The sequence below is a fragment of the Colletotrichum gloeosporioides genome, assembly GCF_011800055.1.
Source record: "Colletotrichum gloeosporioides strain Lc1 chromosome Unknown consensus_30, whole genome shotgun sequence".
Classification (NCBI taxonomy): domain Eukaryota; kingdom Fungi; phylum Ascomycota; class Sordariomycetes; order Glomerellales; family Glomerellaceae; genus Colletotrichum; species Colletotrichum gloeosporioides.
Genome location: NW_025544675.1, coordinates 303,690 through 322,778, shown reverse-complemented (window position 1 = coordinate 322,778; position 19,089 = coordinate 303,690). Strand labels below are relative to the sequence as shown.

The 19,089-nt window shown below is 53.8% G+C and overlaps 4 protein-coding genes across 4 annotated transcripts; all 4 read left to right on the top strand.

The window, feature by feature from the left end:
• Positions 1–7,211: 7,211 nt before the first annotated feature.
• Positions 7,212–8,870, top strand: GCG54_00008738 (uncharacterized protein; the record flags this gene model as incomplete). Its single annotated transcript, XM_045408699.1, has 1 exon — positions 7,212–8,870. One exon carries the CDS (start codon positions 7,212–7,214, stop codon positions 8,868–8,870), a length of 1,659 nt encoding a protein of 552 aa, XP_045266442.1.
• A 1,870-nt stretch (positions 8,871–10,740) lies between these two features.
• Positions 10,741–16,137, top strand: GCG54_00008737 (uncharacterized protein; the record flags this gene model as incomplete). The annotated part of the gene is made up of 9 exons (XM_045408698.1): positions 10,741–11,026; positions 11,075–11,477; positions 11,592–11,800; positions 11,854–12,395; positions 12,801–13,624; positions 14,352–14,709; positions 14,758–15,020; positions 15,095–15,345; positions 15,401–16,137. The coding sequence occupies 9 exons, from the start codon at positions 10,741–10,743 to the stop codon at positions 16,135–16,137; spliced, it is 3,873 nt and encodes a 1,290-aa protein (XP_045266441.1).
• Positions 16,138–16,742: 605 nt separating this feature from the next.
• GCG54_00008736 (uncharacterized protein) lies at positions 16,743–17,678 on the top strand (the record flags this gene model as incomplete). The annotated part of the gene is made up of 1 exon (XM_045408697.1): positions 16,743–17,678. One exon carries the CDS (start codon positions 16,743–16,745, stop codon positions 17,676–17,678), a length of 936 nt encoding a protein of 311 aa, XP_045266440.1.
• A 298-nt stretch (positions 17,679–17,976) lies between these two features.
• Positions 17,977–18,704, top strand: GCG54_00008735 (uncharacterized protein; the record flags this gene model as incomplete). Its single annotated transcript, XM_045408696.1, has 3 exons — positions 17,977–17,989; positions 18,062–18,619; positions 18,691–18,704. The coding sequence occupies 3 exons, from the start codon at positions 17,977–17,979 to the stop codon at positions 18,702–18,704; spliced, it is 585 nt and encodes a 194-aa protein (XP_045266439.1).
• Positions 18,705–19,089: the final 385 nt, after the last annotated feature.

Below are 19,089 nucleotides of genomic sequence, written 5' to 3'. Positions count from 1 at the left end.
ATCACGTCCGTTTGCCAGTCCGGACTGCCTACCGGTGTACTTGGTACGGAGCTCGGTGGGCATCGGAAGCTGAGAGGGGGGCCTCGACGGCTCCAAGGAATGGCACGCTGACTTCCGACTCGACGGAATGCACAACTGTCTGGAAAAGGCATGACTTGGGTCGCTGGATTGCTCGAGTTTCCATAACGTGGGAACAAACGCGCTTTCGACAACTCTCGTTGGTTCGTCATTTGTGATGACTAGAAACTCTCTTGAAGAGGATCGATCCTTTTCGCGAGAGGCTATCGCGATTGCCCCATCCAGAGACCTGCTTGACGATGGACAACCATGCTAGCTTCAGCTTCGCAAGGAAGAGGCAGGAAGCGGGGCTCGGTTTGCGGAGCCTCATTCACTTGATCTCTTACCCGCCTCCTTGCTTGTTCGAATCTTCCGTCCGCCGGATAACCGGGTGCCCTCTTCAACGAATGAGCAGTACCGGTCCTCTGCAGTTTGCTGCCGCTTGACTCGAAGCTGCATTGGGGGCCGGCGGGAAGTCTGGAAGAAAACTCTTCATGTGGAAGCCAGTGACTGGAATGTGCAGACCTTGTCGATGTCTCACCTCCACGGCGACTGCACTCTGCCATCCGAGTGGGTGGCGCCACTGCAACGCTGGAGGTCCTTCTCGGCCTTCGTTTACCGGCGCAGACTTGTGAGGGCCGGCCTAGATTGCCCACAGCATATGCCGGGCTCCAAAAAGAGGCAACTAGGCAAACAAAAAGCTGACAAAAACTGATTGAAGCGAAAGTTTGCGCATTCTGTTCGTGTAAACTGTTTTCAAAACAACAGAATCTTAAAAAAAAACCAGTGAAACAGTCAATAGTGCGTGGCGTGATCTTTGTACTGAAGCATCAACAAGCGGACCTCTTTCCACGGTCCGTCGGTTTATTCTCACCAAGACAGTACGGAATACTCCTTTTGAGCCTCAAAACGATCTCGATCTGAAGTTGAGGGAACGATCGCCGTCTGGCAGTGGCTCTGCTTTTTCTGGGGCTTCAGCTGGGGGATGGGCAGCCATAGAATGGCCACAGCGTTGAATGACGAAAAGCACGTTCCCTTGAATCTGTTTGTTTGGCGACAATCTTATTCTGCGGGCCGTGTGTTTTGACATCGCCGTTTGCTGCGGTCCGTAGGCATGCGGCGTGCTGGAGCAACGGCAGCCACCGGATGTAACAACAGCTGATTGATGTGTGGGTTGATCGGTTGGATTGCGGGTGCCGCGCGAAAACCAGGCTGAGGCGGAGAAGGCCTGGCGCCCATATGAAATGTTGCAGGCGGGAAAAAGCCTTGACCGGAGCGGGAGTCTCAGCAATTTGCCAAAGTACGTCATGCCGTTTGCTGCACGCCTCTTGCCGTCGAAAGCGGGTTCCGCAGTATGTCGCCAGCGACTGATGTCATAGGTCGCGTACGAGTGCTTTCCGACACTGCAAATCTGATATTCAGAGGATGTTTGGCAGATGCTCGACGTCCAGTAAGTGAAGACCCTTTTACTGGCCATTTTCCTAGACATCAAGATGCGGGAGATCGTCTCAGTCTAGGGTGGTGTGCAGCCAGGACACTGAGAGGCTTCTGTCCCTTGTTCGAGAGCTTTCCCATGCAAGATGGCGGTTTCCTGGATTTTCCCGACTCGACAATTCGATGGGGGGCCAACAGAGCTTGTCGATCAACAGGGGATGATCGTCCCTCGCATACCGAGGGGATTTTGTCAGCTTTCACGAGCTAGGGATGTATCTGTGTTCTAAGGTGGTGTTTGTAGGCTCCCGAAGATGTAAGACTGTGGAGAACGGCCGCATGCAAGGGAGTCTGCGAAGAGGTAAGCAGCTTTGCCGTCTTTTTCTTGCACGCATTTGGAACTCCGTGACCCTTGGAGCCCCTGATCAGGGTCAACTGTATCCTTGTGTTCTCTTGGAGGCTTTTTAGGGAGTATCGTGGACCCCTTTCTAGGGTTCTTGCAGGTTCCCTGGGTTTAAGCTCTCAGTCCCTCCCTGTAATCCCTTGATAGAGGCAGCTTTCGTTTACTCGTTTCAAATGCACCGAGACTCAGCCTGTCGACTCGGATAAACCCAATTGACCGTTGCAAAGGGAGATTTTAGGCAGCATCCGACTCGACCCGGAGTGTACTGCGGCGCGGGAACGCGGACTGCGGTCGTGGGAAGCTCCCCGAATGGCTCGCGGCCCGCGCAGGTTCTCGCACATGCCGATTTGGGCTGAATACCCAAATCCACGTCTGGGAGCCATCAACGCGCGTTGCCCTCTCATGCCACTGCGGGATGCCTCGTGGGAGAGGGCTGAAGAAGATCGAAGATCGCCGATCCATGGCGGTACGTGCTCCGAAGTCTCCAAAGTTTTCAGCTTCGTCGGGCTGAATGCGTTTGCGTTTGATGGCAGGGTCAGCGGTGGAAGAATGCTGTACCTGACTACTCTAGTCGAATCGGACGATTCGCAACAGGGTCGTCTCGGAGCTCGAGATGGATGCCAATTGTGGGATCGAAAGATTTTCTCGCTCGATCCATTGAGCAAGGACGTTGCATGTGCTCACGGCGGAATTTCGACGAGATGCGCCGAGAAGGGATGGTCCCGGACGGCAGGATCCAATCTCTGAGCCCAAGATTGAAGATCGGGACGTGTTTGGCACGGATCCGTTGACATCGTTGTCGTTTTCTCTGGCCCCCAAGAAAGTAGCCCCCAAAAACGTTGTTGTAATGTTTCGTTGAGGCGTTGCATCACGTTCTGTCGAAGATTGGCAAATGCCCCAGCAGAAAGGTAGAGGTCGTGGTTCAGGCACACGCGGTCGACTCCGAGCTTAATCGGCAGTGTGGCTCAACGGCGGCCATGATTGGTTTGGGAAGGAAAGTCCAGGAACAGGGGGCCGTCTTCGGGAGCGACCCGTTCTTTCCAAGTTTGATTCCTCTGGAGCACGGGCCCTCACCCCCCTGGCCACCTCAGCCAGCAGGTCAACCAGATGTGGCAGGCAAGTCCAGGCTTACCAAATCCAAGTTGAGGCTGGAGGTGGCCTGTGCTGTAGCTTCCGTCAACCATGTCTCCTCCTTCCTGAGATGCTTCTATGCAACCCAACTCAGCTCTCGCCTTGACCTTCAAAGCTGAAAGGGCTCGGCTCTTCTTTCTTCAACATCTCCGTTCGATGTCTTCACTTTTCCTTCCAGATTCGATTCATGTTTCAATACGTGAGCCTTGGAAAGGGCAAGCGCCACAGACGGACGAACGCCTTATGCAGGCCGCGCTGCACCCCATCTTCCAAACGAACTTTGCTGATGACCACCCGCGCCCTATTGAGACGATCTACTGAGTTTTTCCAGTCAGAGGAGAAAGTGACTACTTCCTCAACCACCTCAGGAAAAAGACGAACGTTTATCCGTAGCAGCTGTTCCCATATCGGCGCAGAGACCTGCTCTGCTCCAAGATCAGATACCTATGACCTCCCCTCTCACCCAACCCGCTGGATTGCACCAGCCTCTGTACTCCTCCCGGCTAGCGCTCCAGACGGGGGACTCCTGGAAAACCGGCCCATCGGGATCGCTGAAGAAGGGGGACGCCAGACTGCGGGTGATTGGCAATGGGGAGTGGGTTTCGTCACGACCTGACGCAGTGACAACTCACACTCACACACACCTTTTCTTCACCTTCACTTTCGTTCCATCTCTTGCTCTCTCGGCACCTCTCACCGCCTGCATCATACTCCGTCGGCTCAGGAAGATGTCATGACTCCGCGAGACTGGCTGCAGCCATCTTCGCGGCTGCGGTCGGGCCAAGGTAAGTTCGGTCGAGACAACCCAACTCAATGGTGGAAAGTCAGCCTGCCCGGTCTTGTTTCCTGCGTTTGCTCTCCCACTCCGGCCGGGGCTGGCTCTTCTCACATCCAGAACCATGTCGCGGCGCGGCGGCCACGGACACGGCTCTGGCACACACCAGTGACCACTCATCCACCAGCGTCCCCAGCCCCCCGGTTTTCTCCCACTGGCTCAGTTCTTGTGAAAGCGCAGGCAGATTCCCTGCCTTTGCCGTCGCCCCTGTCACGGCTCTTGGGCCATAGAACAGGTGAGGCGAGCAGCTCCAATTTCGTCCTTCGGTCGCACTCAAAGGTTGCCGCCTCCAGCTTGTCCGTCCATCCCAAATGGCGCCCAATGCCCGATGGCCGACTGTCAGCCCATGTTCGCGCCGAATTTCTTCTGTCCAAGGGGGTTTCCCTTTAGCTGACGGGATGTTCCTGGATCGCACACGCGTGGCCGCGATGGCAGATTTGGCCTGGGCTAAGATGGACCACCACCCAACTACCGTACCATGCGTATCCGCGATTCCCATGCGCGCAATGGCAACAATAGTCGGGGACAGCCATGCTGCAAAGAGACTTAAGACGGCGCCGTTAAGCCGCCCAATCCTGAATGCTGCAACCATCTTCCAAGCCGGCGTTGCCAATAGCTGGCGCAAGAGAAACCAGCTCGTCGATCCACATCCCATGCGTCTTGCTGTACGTGTGTTGTACCTTGTCTGCGAGCTGCCTGCTGCACGAAGCTGCAAATTTGCTGCAGGCCGTGATTTGACGGCGGCGGGTCCTTTTGGAAGCTTCAGGTCTTGCCCATGCCAATTGACCTATCCGCACATCGAGGTCTCCGAGCTGCCAACCTCTCGCTGTGGGATACCTGGTCTTGTCCGCAAGGTGAGGTAAGGTAGGTAGAGAGAGTGAGAGGGAAAGCTATCCATATGCCGTACCTAGTGTATGGGAGTGAGATGCTCCGCCAGAGTAATAATAGTCGACGCGAGATGATGGGTTGGGTACGGTGCCGGTGCCCTGCCGAAACAATTAAAACCCGTCACCTGTCCCAACCCGCGCGTGTCCCCATCCACGTCCCCGTCTCGGTTCCCCGTCGTCTCTGCCCTGCTCTTGTCTCGAAGGAAAAAAAAGAAGACTTGCATCATAGTCGACCTTACCTTGTCTTTGATTCTGCCATTACCGCGACCCCCCGACCTCGACGACACGCGACGCCCTCGAACCCGCCGTCAATGACCTCGACACCTGCATCCTGACCAAGGTCAGACCAGACGGAGGTGTTGCTGGGCGAGCTACCATAGGTCTGTGTCTCCGAAAAAGGGCCCTGGGCAGCAAGCAAACCTGCCTCGCAGCAGCCACTCAAACCGTCCCGTCTCGTGCTGCTCTTCCGGTACGGCACTGACTCTGCGGTTGCGGGTGTGGATGTGGAGGACAAGCACCTCACAGCGCAACCCAGCCCGAGACATTGACAATCAGGTCGGAATCATCGATTAAGTAGAGAGGTGCAAGTTGCAGAGGCGCCTTCCAGGGCTGTTTCGGTCGACTTTTTGGGCTCCAGGACATCCGTCTGTTGCTGCATGTTTGCTGGCTGTCCACTGAGAGAGGCACAGAGAGAGATTCAATCCATCTTGGTGCAGCAGTTGCCACAACGCAACCCATCCTCGAAGTCCAAGCAGCAGCTGCAAGTCCCGAGTCCCCTCTCCCGCCCCTCCCTACTGCCCGAGCTCTAGGTTGGCAGTACCTTCCCTGGGTGCTCCTGCGTGATGCCCTCTACCCACCTGGCTTTTGGAGTTGACAGAACTTGAGGGAAGGTGCTGTTTGGGAAACAACCTTCCTGCCAACTTCTTCTTCCAATTGATCACACCTGCCTTGCCTGAGACTTTCATGCTTCTCATAGCAAGACAGGTGCACATTGGAAAAAAGAAGTGCGCAATCTTTTGTTGATTTTTTCTTTTTCTACCCAACGCGTCAATTACCACTTTGCGCGCGCGTTCTCCCTCTCACTCCCACCTTTCACCCGACTCTCTCACTCACCAAACCACCAAACTTCGCATCACGACGACCGCAACAAAAAAGAGGTCGAGCCGGCGCATCCAACAAAAAGCTTCACCACGAGCAATTGTTCCTCCAGAAACCACTGTTCCAAGAGCTTCATCTATCGCCCCGACGACATCATCAATCCTAGATATCTGCGCCTTATCCATTCGCTCAGCGCGCATCGACCAATCTTCCGCTCGATTCCACTGGCCGCCCCCAAAGCCGCCTCTTCGCCTAGCCACCTCTTTTTCCCAAATCTGACGCCAGCCTCTCCCATTTCCTCCCGCTTCGACCTCGACCCTCTCTCTGTGGCATTCTCACACCCACCACCCTCCTCTGCCTTACGTTTTACCAGAGGATCCATACCACTCCGGATTTCACTTCTCCTCTGCTAAGCAGCATCTTGCCTGCTTGCGCAGACCGCTTTTATTCATTCACTTTTTTGGGTGTGGTATCTGTGTACTCCATCAGCACAATACCACCCTACCAAGTGAGTTATCCCCTGTTCCCTCCAACCTCACCTATTTTGTTTTTCCCGTGTTACCCCCAAGGAGCCCACACCACCTTCGTGCGCTGTGCTGTGCTGCTCTTCGGTACTTGCTAACACCAAGATCAGCATTCTCGCAGGTCTCGCCAACCCTCGCCTGCCTTACATCACTCATCGACGACCCTCAATCACCACCTGGGTGGTGACACTTTCACCTTGTCCGCCGCATCAGGTCAGATCAGTGACCTGGGCCCCGTCGCGAAGTTGACGAACCCAAATTTCCCCACGCCTTCTAACGACCGTCACGAAATTCACGACCTCACGAACCCTACCCCCCAGCGCCAGCAGCAGCTGCGTAGGCAATCGCGAACCATCACTCCAGATCCAGCTGAGAGACCCTCGACTCCAGCTTCATCCCATCGCACCCTTCGCCGTACTCCGCGATTCGAAGCGACCCCGAGTCCCACCCCACAGTCAACCCGCCAAGTACACATTGAAGCTGCTTCGGTTGGTTTCAGTCCCAAACCACAACTTGCGACTGCACCTGCCCCCGCGCCCGCCCTTGCGCCTGCAGCTCCCCTTAACTACGACTATCCCCGACTCGTCGCCCACGAAGACAGACGAAATTTCCGTACACGAAGAGTTCTCTCGCAGGATCTGAGCGAGGACTTTCTTCTAGAAGAATCCTCGGACGAAGCCCCGTCTTTCCGAGACCGATCATCCTCATCTCCCAATAAACGACGCGAGTCTCACCGACCTCATCGCGTCTCCAGAAACACCCGCAGCGCCATCCTCTTTGCCCTCGAGGAAGCGCTCCGACAGCCCCACCCGTTCACGCCCGACGAGATCGAGGAAAGCGCATCCATGGCTGACCTTATCGGAGGCGGCGCCGCCGCTTCCAATGGCAATGCGTCCACTCCTTCTCGTCGCCCAACTGGCGCGCCCAACCCGACCAGCTCGCCTTCCGGAATTCGTGGTCCTAGAATGATCATGCAGGAGCGAGCTGCCAGAGAGGCCGCCCGACAGAAAGCCGAGCAGGAGCAGATGCAATTGGAGAGACAGCGAGCTGAGCAGGAAGCTCGTTTATTGGAGGAGACTCAGAGACGGAATGCGGAGCGCCGCGCTGCCGCCGCCGCCGCTACTGGCGCTGCCGGAGGAGGATCTGGTGGCGCTGCCAGCGTGCCCCAGCCAGACCCCACCTCCCAACGGCGACCCGCAGCCACCGATACCCCACAGTCCCGGCCTGTTGCGGGAGGAACCTCCCGCCAACCGGCGACAACACAGCCCCAAACCCGGCATACCCGCACAACATCAGGCTCTCACGTCGGCCAGCAACAGTACAGCAACAACCCTCAGGCCGGCACCACTCAGCAGCCCACAACAGCCACTCAGGGAGGCCAGGAGACGACCGTCGCAGGATCCAGACCCAGAAACTCCTTCCCCCATGCTTTCGAGCGCTGGGAGACCTTGTCTGCCCACTGGGAGGGTCTGACTAGCTTCTGGATCAGGCGTTTGGAGCAAAACAACCAGGATATTGACCGTGACCCCGTCAACCAGGCCCTTTCTCGTCAGGTTACCGACCTCACCGCTGCAGGTGCCAACTTGTTCCATGCTGTCGTCGAGTTGCAGCGTCTCCGTGCCAGTTCCGAACGCAAGTTTCAGCGCTGGTTCTTCGAAACCAGAGCAGAGCTAGAGCGAAGCCAGGAAGTCAACGCCATGCTGGAGCGAGCCCTTGAAGATGAACGACGTGCTAGAGAAAACGCCGTTCAGGCCGCCATCCAGAAGGAGAGAGTCACCTCGGCTAACGATGAACGCGTCAAAGAGATGAAGAAGGAGCTTCAGATATCCAAGGAGGAGGCCCGTCGCGCTTGGGAAGAGCTCGGACGCCGTGAGCACGAGGAGCGAGAGAGAACGCAGTCTCTGCAGAGCGGCCAGCCCACTATTGTCGGCGGTGTTCAGGTTGTGCCCATGACCCAAGGTGTACCCAGTCGCCACGGCAGCTCTCGTGAGCAGCGCGGATATCAGACCGACTACAGCGGCCAGCAGAGCGGCTACACGGGCGAGTACTCACAAAGCCCGGCCAACCCGCCTGTCACCTCGAGCCCTGGCGGCAACTTCTATCCATCTGGCGACGCAGGCCAGGAAGGCGTGAGCTACACCGGTGCTGGCTCCGAAGGCGGTTACAGTGAAGGTGAGTACACGATTGATGCACAGGGCCAGTTTGTTCGCGATTCGCAGGGAAATAAAGTTCCCTTCATTGCTCCGCCTTCCCCGGTTTCTGACGAGGGACTAGAAGAGTACGAGACTCCTGCGACCAACCCTCCCAGCGCCGGCTATTCACAAACTCCGACGACCACAGCCGGCGGTCAGCAACAGGGCACTCAAGACTACTCCGGCTCAGGCTACGCCGCCCCGGGCTGGGAGACCGTTCCCAGACATCATCATCCAACGCGCCTGAGCGATGTTATGGAAGAAGAGGATGAGCGAAGCCGTGCCAGCAATAGCCAGGTCGGACGTCACTAGTAACTGGCTGTTGACCTGGTTTGAACAACCAATGCTTGCTGCGTCTCCGATTGGTTGCTATTCCTACACATCGTCGATTCATCCAAGGATACACAGCACTTGACAACGTTGCTCTCTTCCTCAACTGAAGTCTGCATTTTCATTTATAGCCTTGCGATTCGACATTTTCGAAGCTGTGTGGTACGAACAAAGCAGGCAGCTACAGAAACACATGAATCGACAGCTCAGACGCTTGTCTCCGAGGTATAGCCACGCCTTCACGATTGTACGGAAATTTGCGGATACCCTTGAGCCCCGGAGCCGTGCTCTACAGCATGAGCAACAAGAGATGTTGCAGCCACAATTTGTGCAGTCTGCACCATTCCGGAGTTTTGACGCGATGGAGGTTAGACTGCATACGGGCACACTTTGGGCTGCCCTGGCTCTAGACATTGTTGGACTTTCTCAAGCGCGACTTGACAACTAATTTTTACTGCTTGGCATTTGGCGAGTTTTGCGACAAAAAGAAACGGTTCCGAGGTGGTTGATGGACACGGCGTGGCGGTTGGGCGTGGTGGCATAAATGGTCAGCATTGCATGGCATACTCTTGTTTCTTTTGGCGGCATTTCGTTTTGCTTTTTCGCGACTTTTCGACTTCGCTACTCGGGTCTTTGGAGCGACGCCTCATGTTCTGGTCCTTCTAGGACATTGGCGGAAGTTCTTCAGCCTGAGAGAGTATTCGTACTCAGCCGGACTCCTGATGGCAGCTTCTGTACGGCTTCTGAAGGAAACATATGGAGAGTGAACAGTTTGGGGAGAAAGATGTTGAGCTTTGGCAATGGAGACCTCGAGCTTTCAGCTGGGGGACGGAGCCTTGTATTTGTAGAAAAAGACTCTGCCAAATGTAGGAGATAATTCATTGCTGAGTGCGTTTTTCTGGTGCCATCGTATGGAATGTGCTGGCTGGGCAAGCAGGCTGGGAGCGCTGGCATTGCCCGGGTGCGGGAGGGAAGCATTCCTGGCGTTTTTGGCTGGACATTGTTGCTCATCTGCAGGTGAGACTGCGTCCACTTGCGTTCATCCCTTGCTGGTGAGCATCCGCCAAGGCTCGTTTATGCTCCTATCCTGTGACCAGAAACGAGTCTATCAAATGAGTTCTGCTATCTAGGCACGCGAGTGACACAATAATAGGGACACTTTTAATCGCTCCCACTACAGACTTCGAGTATCTCTACCACAAAAGCGAGAAAATCTCTTTAACTAAGTAAAAATCAAAGAATAGCTTTTAAATAGTAAGTGAGAATTTTCCTAGGGTTTTCAGAGTCCAACTTCGCTGTTTTCTTGCGGGCAGATAAGAAGGTGTTGGTGAAAGTGTCCCTATTATTGTGTCACTCGCGTGCTAGGCTTTTGGATAAGCAGGCGGCTTATTGTCGTCCCCAATGTCACTCTTGTTTTAATCATGACTATTGTTCCTCTGATTGTTGGCATCCTCGTCCTTGTCGCTCGTATCGTCCCTGTCGTCTGTCATCCATATCCTCTCCGTCGTCCGTCTGTTTCTCATTTTAGCTATGTCATAATGCGGGCCAAAGATGCACTTTGCTCACCAACGAATGAGGTCGTGGTGTCTTCGTGAGGCGAATACCGAAACGTGTCCCATTCGCAGCTATTGGATGATTATGGAACTTACCTGCATACAAGGTTGACATTCGACCTGGACAGTCAGTCGGTCGGTCGGGATGGTGTGAATGTGCGGGGAGGCAGAATTGCGGCACTGAGCAATTTCTTCCCATAAAACCCAGTGTGCCGCTTGTGAAGGGCCTCCTTGAGTTGAAGCCTCCAGCGTCTATAACAGTGCTGGTCGTGTATTGACAATTTTATTTGATCGCAAAGATGTTTGGCCTACCTAACTTGCCAGAACCACTGCATTTCTTGCAAGAAAAATGTTTTGAAGACGACTATCTTCCCCCACAGCGTTTGAAGCTTGCAGGTCTGCCCTACAATGAAGACAGTCGCTCAATTCATGACGTCTGCCTGGACATCTTCGGCACTCCCGATCCTCTGATAGACCAATTCTCCAAATTGAGTTTCAATGATGTTTACGGTGATGGCGATAGCGATGGGGAACCTGAGCGCGGGGCCAGCAGCCGCGGTCTTGGTAGCGAGGCTATTACGTCTTGTAAGACTGCCAATTCCCCATGATGATTTATCGCTGACCCCAGCAAAGATTTGGACGCAGCCAAGGCAGCCAAAGACGAGGACGTGCTCGGGTCCGAACCGAAAGCTACATCTGGGGATATCAATACGAATGATGTTCGAAACCCAGAGACATACCTTGAACCAAAGTTCGTGGACACCAGTCGGAAAAGCGGCATCACGTACCAGGATGCACCGCAAGCTCCTTCAAAGCTCCTCGACTACTTTGAGGAGCAACGTCAAGAAGCTCAAGACCTCTCAGAGCTTCCAACATCCCTCCAGGCGAATGGTCCTCCAGATGTCGGTCCAGGAGACTTCCGAATCGTCAAGCCCAAGCTCAAGCTCGCCTGCCCATATCTCAAGCACGATCCCGCCACTTACGGAGAACGACCAAGCTGCCGTGGTCCTTCTTTTGCTACCACACATAGGTTGAAGTAAGTGCCGACTGCCACTCAAGGGTTTGTAACAAGGACTGACACAGCTTGTGGTCTTAGAGAGCATCTATATCGAACGCATCGACAGAAGCCAAATTGCCCACGGTGCCGAAGTATATTCTCTACAGACGACGAGGTCGCCGGTCACCTGCTTTCAAAAGCCTCCTGTGAACGTTCTCTACACCTCACAGTGGAGGGCTTTGACGCTTTGCAGAAGGAGAAGCTGCAAAGCAAGAGGCGAGGATGGGCTAAATCGGAAGTAGAAAAATGGGTGGACATTTATCGGATTCTTTTCCCGGATTGCAATGATATCCCAGACCCATGTAAGACTCTGGATGACTTGGCACGATGCTATGAAGCTTACTACGTACGAAAGACTACCACCCCAACTTCAACGGCGTAACGCCAGGCCCGCCTACAGCTCGCAATGAACACGCGCTCGACATTGAGAGCATTTTCCCACGAGAGCTCCCACCAGAGCTGGAAGAAGAGGCCTTTAGAAAGCTCGGAGAAGTGATAGGGTCACAACAATGGGACAGGCGAAAACGGAGGAAGGTGGTGCATGTATTCCAGACTGCATTCCAGACATACGCTGCCAAGGTCCTTCAACAGCCACAAGACACAACTTCCGGCGAGGCGTCAGTGCAAAGATCAGAAACCGAAAAGGAATCCGACGAACCCAAGACCGAATCCAACACGACGCTGAGTTCAACCCATTCTCCGCCAGAAGCCAAGACATCGTCCTCAACAGCTGCCCTTGGCGAATCCCACATGCAAAGGTCGCGAAGCGTCTCACATGAGACGTTCACCGACACACACGCAACCAAGGACAATGGCTCGCCTCCGTTACAGATTAGAGACTTCAACTTCGGCGATGATCTGAACTTACAATGCTGGCCTGAGTGGAACCGAGGTTATGTCGACGAAGAGGGATATGACTGGACCACTGTCAGCGCTTTTGAGCTTCCAACCCCACGTTGGAACCATACTTTTGACTATGCGGTGACCCAAGTAGATGGCAACTCTATTGTACATAATGACTTTGGTGCGGCGAATTTCGATTTGGCCAGACCAGGCAAGCGTACAGCAGATGCTGCGCACACCTGACTGTCCGAGCCTATGGCAGTGAACTCTCGAGGTTCACGGTCCCAAGTACATCTCCGAAAGAGCAATATGGAATCATTTGATTGTGACGGCGAGGCGTTGATGAAATTTGTAACTTGATATTTCCCTCATTTCTCAGCCATTCGCTTTCTCGCCTTGACTTACGACAAAGCCATTGCTATGGACAAAAATTTCAGTCTGTCCAAACGCCTCTGTCAGTGGCGTGTCCACTCATCCAAGTGGCCTCTCCAATCACCCCTTTTTCAATCTTTTAGCGGTTTCCCCAACCCAAGCCGTCCAGCAAATGCCGAAGACAAGAGTAAGGACGACGACAGTGAAGAATACGACAGTGACGACGGTAGGTACAGTCCAGTAGCTGACAAGCCCAGATCTAGACACTATGTATGGTGCAGCGGTTGGAAACTTCAGGCCACGACGATGGCCAAAGCGAGTTACTACTATCGAGCCCATACTTTGTCCGCGGAGAAAGCAAGGTACTACTACTCCATCGACAACACCATCAATGAGATGTCCCGGGAAATCGCCCGAGGTCTTCGGCCAAGGCTTCAGCTCCCTGTATGGACATGGAGCATGTCAGATCATCGTGGCTTCTGGTCAACCATATCACGTCACGGAAGGGGTACAAGGTATCCTTTTGTCAACTTGGGTTTAGACTTCATCTACATCCATGAGAGAGGCTGGCCTGAGCTACAGGCGACGGTGGATAAGAGACACCACAGATGGATGCGTAGCATCTGCAATCTCTTACTCGACACCGAAATTAACGTGAATGCAGGATCAGAAGACGAAGCAAGACGCGAGATTATCAAGGGATTCACAGAAGATAACTTGCGGTTATGGAGAGCGAGGCACCATCTGCCGGATCTCAAGGTCATTAAGCGCGTGCTCGCGGACGGGATGCCGCAGGTTCTGGACGAGTGGGCGTACTTCCAAACGAGGTATCTGCTTCGCGAGGCATACGACGAGCATTGGCGGCGCACACGACAAGAGATTGCCACGGAAACCCAGTGGTTGCCCGCGATGTGTTCGCCAAAGGAACTTCAATAGAGATGGTATTCCAAATGATCTTACACCAGAAGACGACGAGGTGTTGGGAAGCCGGAAGCTCTTTGGGGGGCTTCTTCAGGCCTTGGCCGATGCGGACGCCGAAGAGCGGTAGGCAAGGAGGCAAGTATTTGTGTGCACAGGGGAGAGAGATAATTTTACTGGGAAATCATGTCAATTGATTGACGATCTCCCTTGCTAGAAACGACGATGGTGAGATTAAATTCACCGGTTCGCCCACCCCCAAACAGGCTCCTCTCTCAGTCGCTACCACGCGCTTATCAGCAAGGGACTGCCCCCCAAGGTCCCAAAGGGGGCGGCCTCTGGCTGCTGGTTGCGGTTTGGATACCACCTACGTCAGCTGAACCAGCAAACGGCCTTTTCCACATGCAGACAAATCCTGAAGACGGTGAGGGCGGCAGACCGCAGAGGGGGCCCCATTTGCCCAAGGCGGCGGGGCTCGCCAGCTCACTGCTGGCACGCCCTGCGTTGCCAATCAGCCAACCACGAGCCGGCGGGTGGCAGGGGTGTGATGCGCGAAGAGTGAGAAATGCGAAGTTGCGATATTCTTTTGATTTTTCATAAAAACATGAGTTGTGGTTGACCGCTTCCCTGTTGCAATGCGCTAGCTTTCTCTTTCAATCGCGACTCATGAACTTCTTGTGAGAGAGAGAGAGAGCGTCGCGAACCAAGACACACGATGAGAATGTCACCTACGATCAAGACCGAGGCCGTCACACCGCCGATGGCGGGCCGGGACGACACTGAAGGATTGGCGAGCCGAATGTCGGGGCTGGATCTCGACGCCTTCCCCACGCCGCCGACGTTTCGCAAACGCCAGTCGATGGGGTCGCCGACCAAGGTCAAGTTTGAGAAGAGCTTTGACTGGAAGAGCGTGTTCAACGGCAAGAAGGAGGACAAGCATGAGATCGACGGCCTCCAGTCTCATGCTTCTTGGCCTGCGCCAGTGCAGCATCCCCAACAGACAGCGCAATTCCCGGCACCAGTGGCAAAGAGCTTTGATTTCTCAAATTTCGGAAGAGAACACAGCCCTCAATTTGAAGTATGTTGAACACATACCATTTGAGGCTTCAAATTGACCGGTTGCCAGCTTCCTGCCCGTAGTCCTGACCAGCCTCCGTTTCCCATCCCGCAGCGTTCAACGTCCAAGCACAATCGCGTCAAATCTTACTCGCAGGGAACGTTCCATTTCGAAGAATGCGGCGAACAGGTCATCACTCCACCTGCTGCCGAGCTTGAAGGGCCGACACTGGCGCCTCCATTGGCCTGTCCTTATCTCAAGCACGACCCCAAGACGTATGGCCAGAGAAGAGGTTGCAGAGGGGCCTCGTTCACCTCTACGCACAGGTTGAAGTGAGTTGCTTTCCACAAGACAACTCATTTATGAATCGCCGAGACTGACTTGACTCAAGGGAACACTTGCACAGGACGCATAGGCAAAAGCCAAACTGCCCGCGTTGTCGCATGACGTTTTCCGCAGAGGCCGACGTGCGTGAGCATCTCAAGTCGCAAAGTCTGTGTGAGGTTCTTGAAGGGGTGTCTGTCGAGGGGTTCGATGAGGTTCAGGAGAAGCAACTGAAAAGCAAGAAGCGCGGAAGGGTTGTGAAGTCCGAGCAGGACAAGTGGAAAGAGATCTACCGGATACTCTTTCCAGACAGCAGCGAGATTCCCGATCCTTGTAAGTTTTCCGCGCAACTTGAGCAGTGTCTTGATTCACTAACACACGGCGATAGTATACAGTCTCGCTTTTGACGACACAACCCCGACCGGCCCTGCTCAAGCAGACCACCAAGATGCCGAGGCCATCTTCAAGCAGCCAGTTCCTCGCAAGTTGGAGGAAGAAACGTTATCGTTGATGGAGGATGCCGTCGGTGGCCAGTTGAACACGAAGAAGAGGAGGAAAATCATGGACGTTTGCAAGGATTTCGCCATCAAGATGCTCCGATCGCCGAGGAAAGGCAAGAGTTCCGCGACAAGAAGCAAGGAACTTGCGAGGAAAGCGACAATCACCACAAGCCCCGCCACCCCAGGAAGCCTCGATCGGACACAGGGCTCGCCGGATTCGAGCCACAGACCTCGGACATCAGAGGCCCCAGGACCGATGTTGATGCTCTCCTTGGACGGCGCGTTGGAGACGGGGTCGAAGGTGGCTCCGGAGGCGGGGCTCTCGACAATGGATACTCATTGGGCTCTTCCGGAACAAGGGGGATTCGACATGGGGCAGGAATTCGATTTCAGCGACTGGCCGCTGTGGAACCAGGCGCTTGCGGAGGGATCAAGCTACGGCTGGTCCAATGGTGGAATGGGCTCTCCATACAAGATGACTTTTGAGGAAGCGCAGGGTAATGCGGGTAATCAAGGATATGAGGGCGTGCCCTTGTCGAGCTGCGGCGTAACTGACCATGGTTCAAGTGTAGAAGTTGGCATCAACAGTCATCAAATTGGCGCCACTGCCGAAGCGCTGAGATGAGGAACATGATGTAGGAATAATCAATCACCATGTTCTCGACTTCTTGGGCGATGGTTCCTATATCGAACCCCAGTTGGCATTGCGTCGCGGCACTGCGTCAGCAGAGAATCGCAATGATACTCTGTGACTTCACAGCGGCAAGTACATGTTCCTCAACGATGCGCCAATGGGCTTGTGTCGGCTTGCATCAGTTCCCTAACCAGAGATTGGCCCATTCTAGCCCAAGGCAGACTGCGGTTGCTGCATGGTGGCTGTAATCTTCTCTCCCAGCCACATGAATCAACCCATCTGCGATCTAATACCACTTGCTGACCTCCTGGCGAACCACCTATGCTTCATCTGCCTGTGTTCGCCTTGTCGATGCCCAACAACAATACCGCTGTGTGAATGGCTAGTTGCGCCTTGTGACATCAGCAGTAACCAGGGGTGCCGGTTTGCTCAGCACGAGAATTGCGCTCTTGCGCATTTTCTTGCAAGCTTCGAGAATTTTAAATATCGATACCTCCCTTGCAAATGTAGAACTGAGAGCTAGTGGGAAAATATTCTGATTAGATAGAGCACGAATATGTAAATTACTCCTTTTCCTGACCACATCGGCACCCACAATGGATCTCCATTCCGTGCGAGACGATTTCGCGAACAGTTGGAAAACCGACAACAACAGTGTCGACTTCGGGAATAATTACAGCAGCAACTACGGGAACAAATACAGCAGCAACTACGGGGACAACTTCAGCAGCAACCACAGCAAGAATTACGGCAATAACTACGGCGACAACTACGACAACGACTACGATAGCAACTGCAGAAACAACTACAAGAGCAACTACAAGAGCAACAAGAGCCGCAGCAAAAGCCAACAGAAGAGTCAAGATGCCGCTGATCGGTTACTTGAATCTCGACTGGCGTGTTTGACGATAGAAGAAACTGGTGGTGTGGACGACGTTGGTCGCTCAACAGCCCCGGATGAACCGGCACCAACGTCGAGTCCCAATACTGTTCAAGAGTCGCCCACGAAGTCTCCCCAAGAACCAATAAAGCCTGAATTCGGTTCCTCTGACGAGCCGACAGCCAATTTTCGTAGAGAAAGATTCGGCCATTTGTTGCAGAGCCCCTCTTCATCGTCAGATTTCGAATCACCCGATGAGACTTCTTGCACCACACCAGAACCAGATTCAGACAACGAAGCCGATGGCTTAGACATTCGTCCTACAAGGTTACCCGACTCAGATATCTTCGTCAAGCCCAAGATTCCCGATGAACTCCGACAACTGGTCGATGATAGCGAAAAGGATGACCTCGATGAAGAGGACGCCCGGATACGATCGGCATTACGATGCACTGGAAGCAGACAAGTGAAGGGGGACTGGAGCTCGATGCTAACGTCTCCATCTCTGCGCCAATCGAGGAGCAAATCCAAGAAAACGAAAGCAGACGGGTCTCTGCTAGCTTGTCCGTACACAAAGCACGACAAGGCCACTCAAGAGCAGTTGTATAGATGTCGGCGCATGGCCTTTCAAGATACCCACAGGCTGAAGTAAGTCGGCGCAGATCACACGGACGTATTTGTCGCTGAGAATTTTCAGGGAACATCTCTACCGAGTCCATCGCCAGAAACCACACTGCACCCGATGTGGCGAAATCTTTGCTTCGAAGGCTGACCTGGAGCCGCACTCCCGCTTGCAAGAAGTGTGCAATCTCGCCGAAGCCATCAACATCGAAGGGTTCACTTCAGCCCAAGAAGATGAGTTGAAAAGCAAGAAACGTAAGCGTAATTTGAAAACAGAGGAGGACAAGTGGAGGAATATCTTTCAAATCTTGTTCCCAGCATGTACCAGAATGCCGGATCCTTGTAAGTTCTCGCCATTATTCAGTGCAGCAGAATTCCCCAGATGCATGCTAGAAATAGACTAACAAAAGCTAGACTGCCGCTTCACTTCAAATGGCCACTCAAACGGTGGCACCATGGACCAAAGCGACGTAGAAAGTATCTTTGCCGATGGTGTCCCAAGCGAACTGGAGGAGCGCACATTTTCAAGACTTGAAGCTATCAGCGGAAGATTGGACGATGAGCAACGCCGAGAGGTCAAGAGCATTTTCAAAGACTTCGCCAGCGAAAGGGTCCGCCAGATCACAGAAAAAACAGATTCGGCCAGCAAAAACGTGAAAAACACGGCAGAAGTTGTTGATCAACATACGGAAAATAGAGGCGCTCCGTCCCCTGAGAAAGGTTGGCAGAGAGATGCCATCAACGGCGAGGCCTTCGGCGGAATTGCTGCCCTTAATGATATCGAGGGACGAATTCTGTCGGTGTTGGAGCCACCAGTGCAAGAAGACGCGCTATCTCATGAAAGACCATCTACGGCGCCATCCGAGTCTGAGAATGACACATTTGGGAAAGCTCTGGCGGCATGGAATGAAGCTGCTGTTCAAGGATGGGACTATGGATTGACGAAGGGCAATGGCCTGAACGGGCTTGTCGGTACGTCGCACACATCCCAAAGCGACGTGTCAAACTTGCCATTCGATAGCAATTTCATAGACGACTTTCAGTTTGCGGTCGATGATAGTCATCCAGCATTCAACCCGTTTGGTGGGTTTCCTTCGTGGCAAGGGGCTTGGAATGGTTCGTTTGCTCATTGAGTACCGTAGGAACAATCGAGATGTAGGTTCCAAGTAATTATTAGCTACCGTCTTTAACGCGATTCACGAGCACAGAAATTTCATCCTATTTACTGAAGGAATGTTAGTTGCTATTAGTACCGCTATTTCTGTCTCTCTATCATATCCCCATCGCCGCCTCTGTCTCCGTCGTCGTCTCTATATCTGTTGTACCCATCTCTGCTGGTCTCGCTATCAATCTTGCCCCTGCCCTTAGAAATCTGAATTTTTCATCAGATCGTACAATCGAGTATGTGTCTTTCATGCTAGCTAACAAAGCTAAGCTGCCGA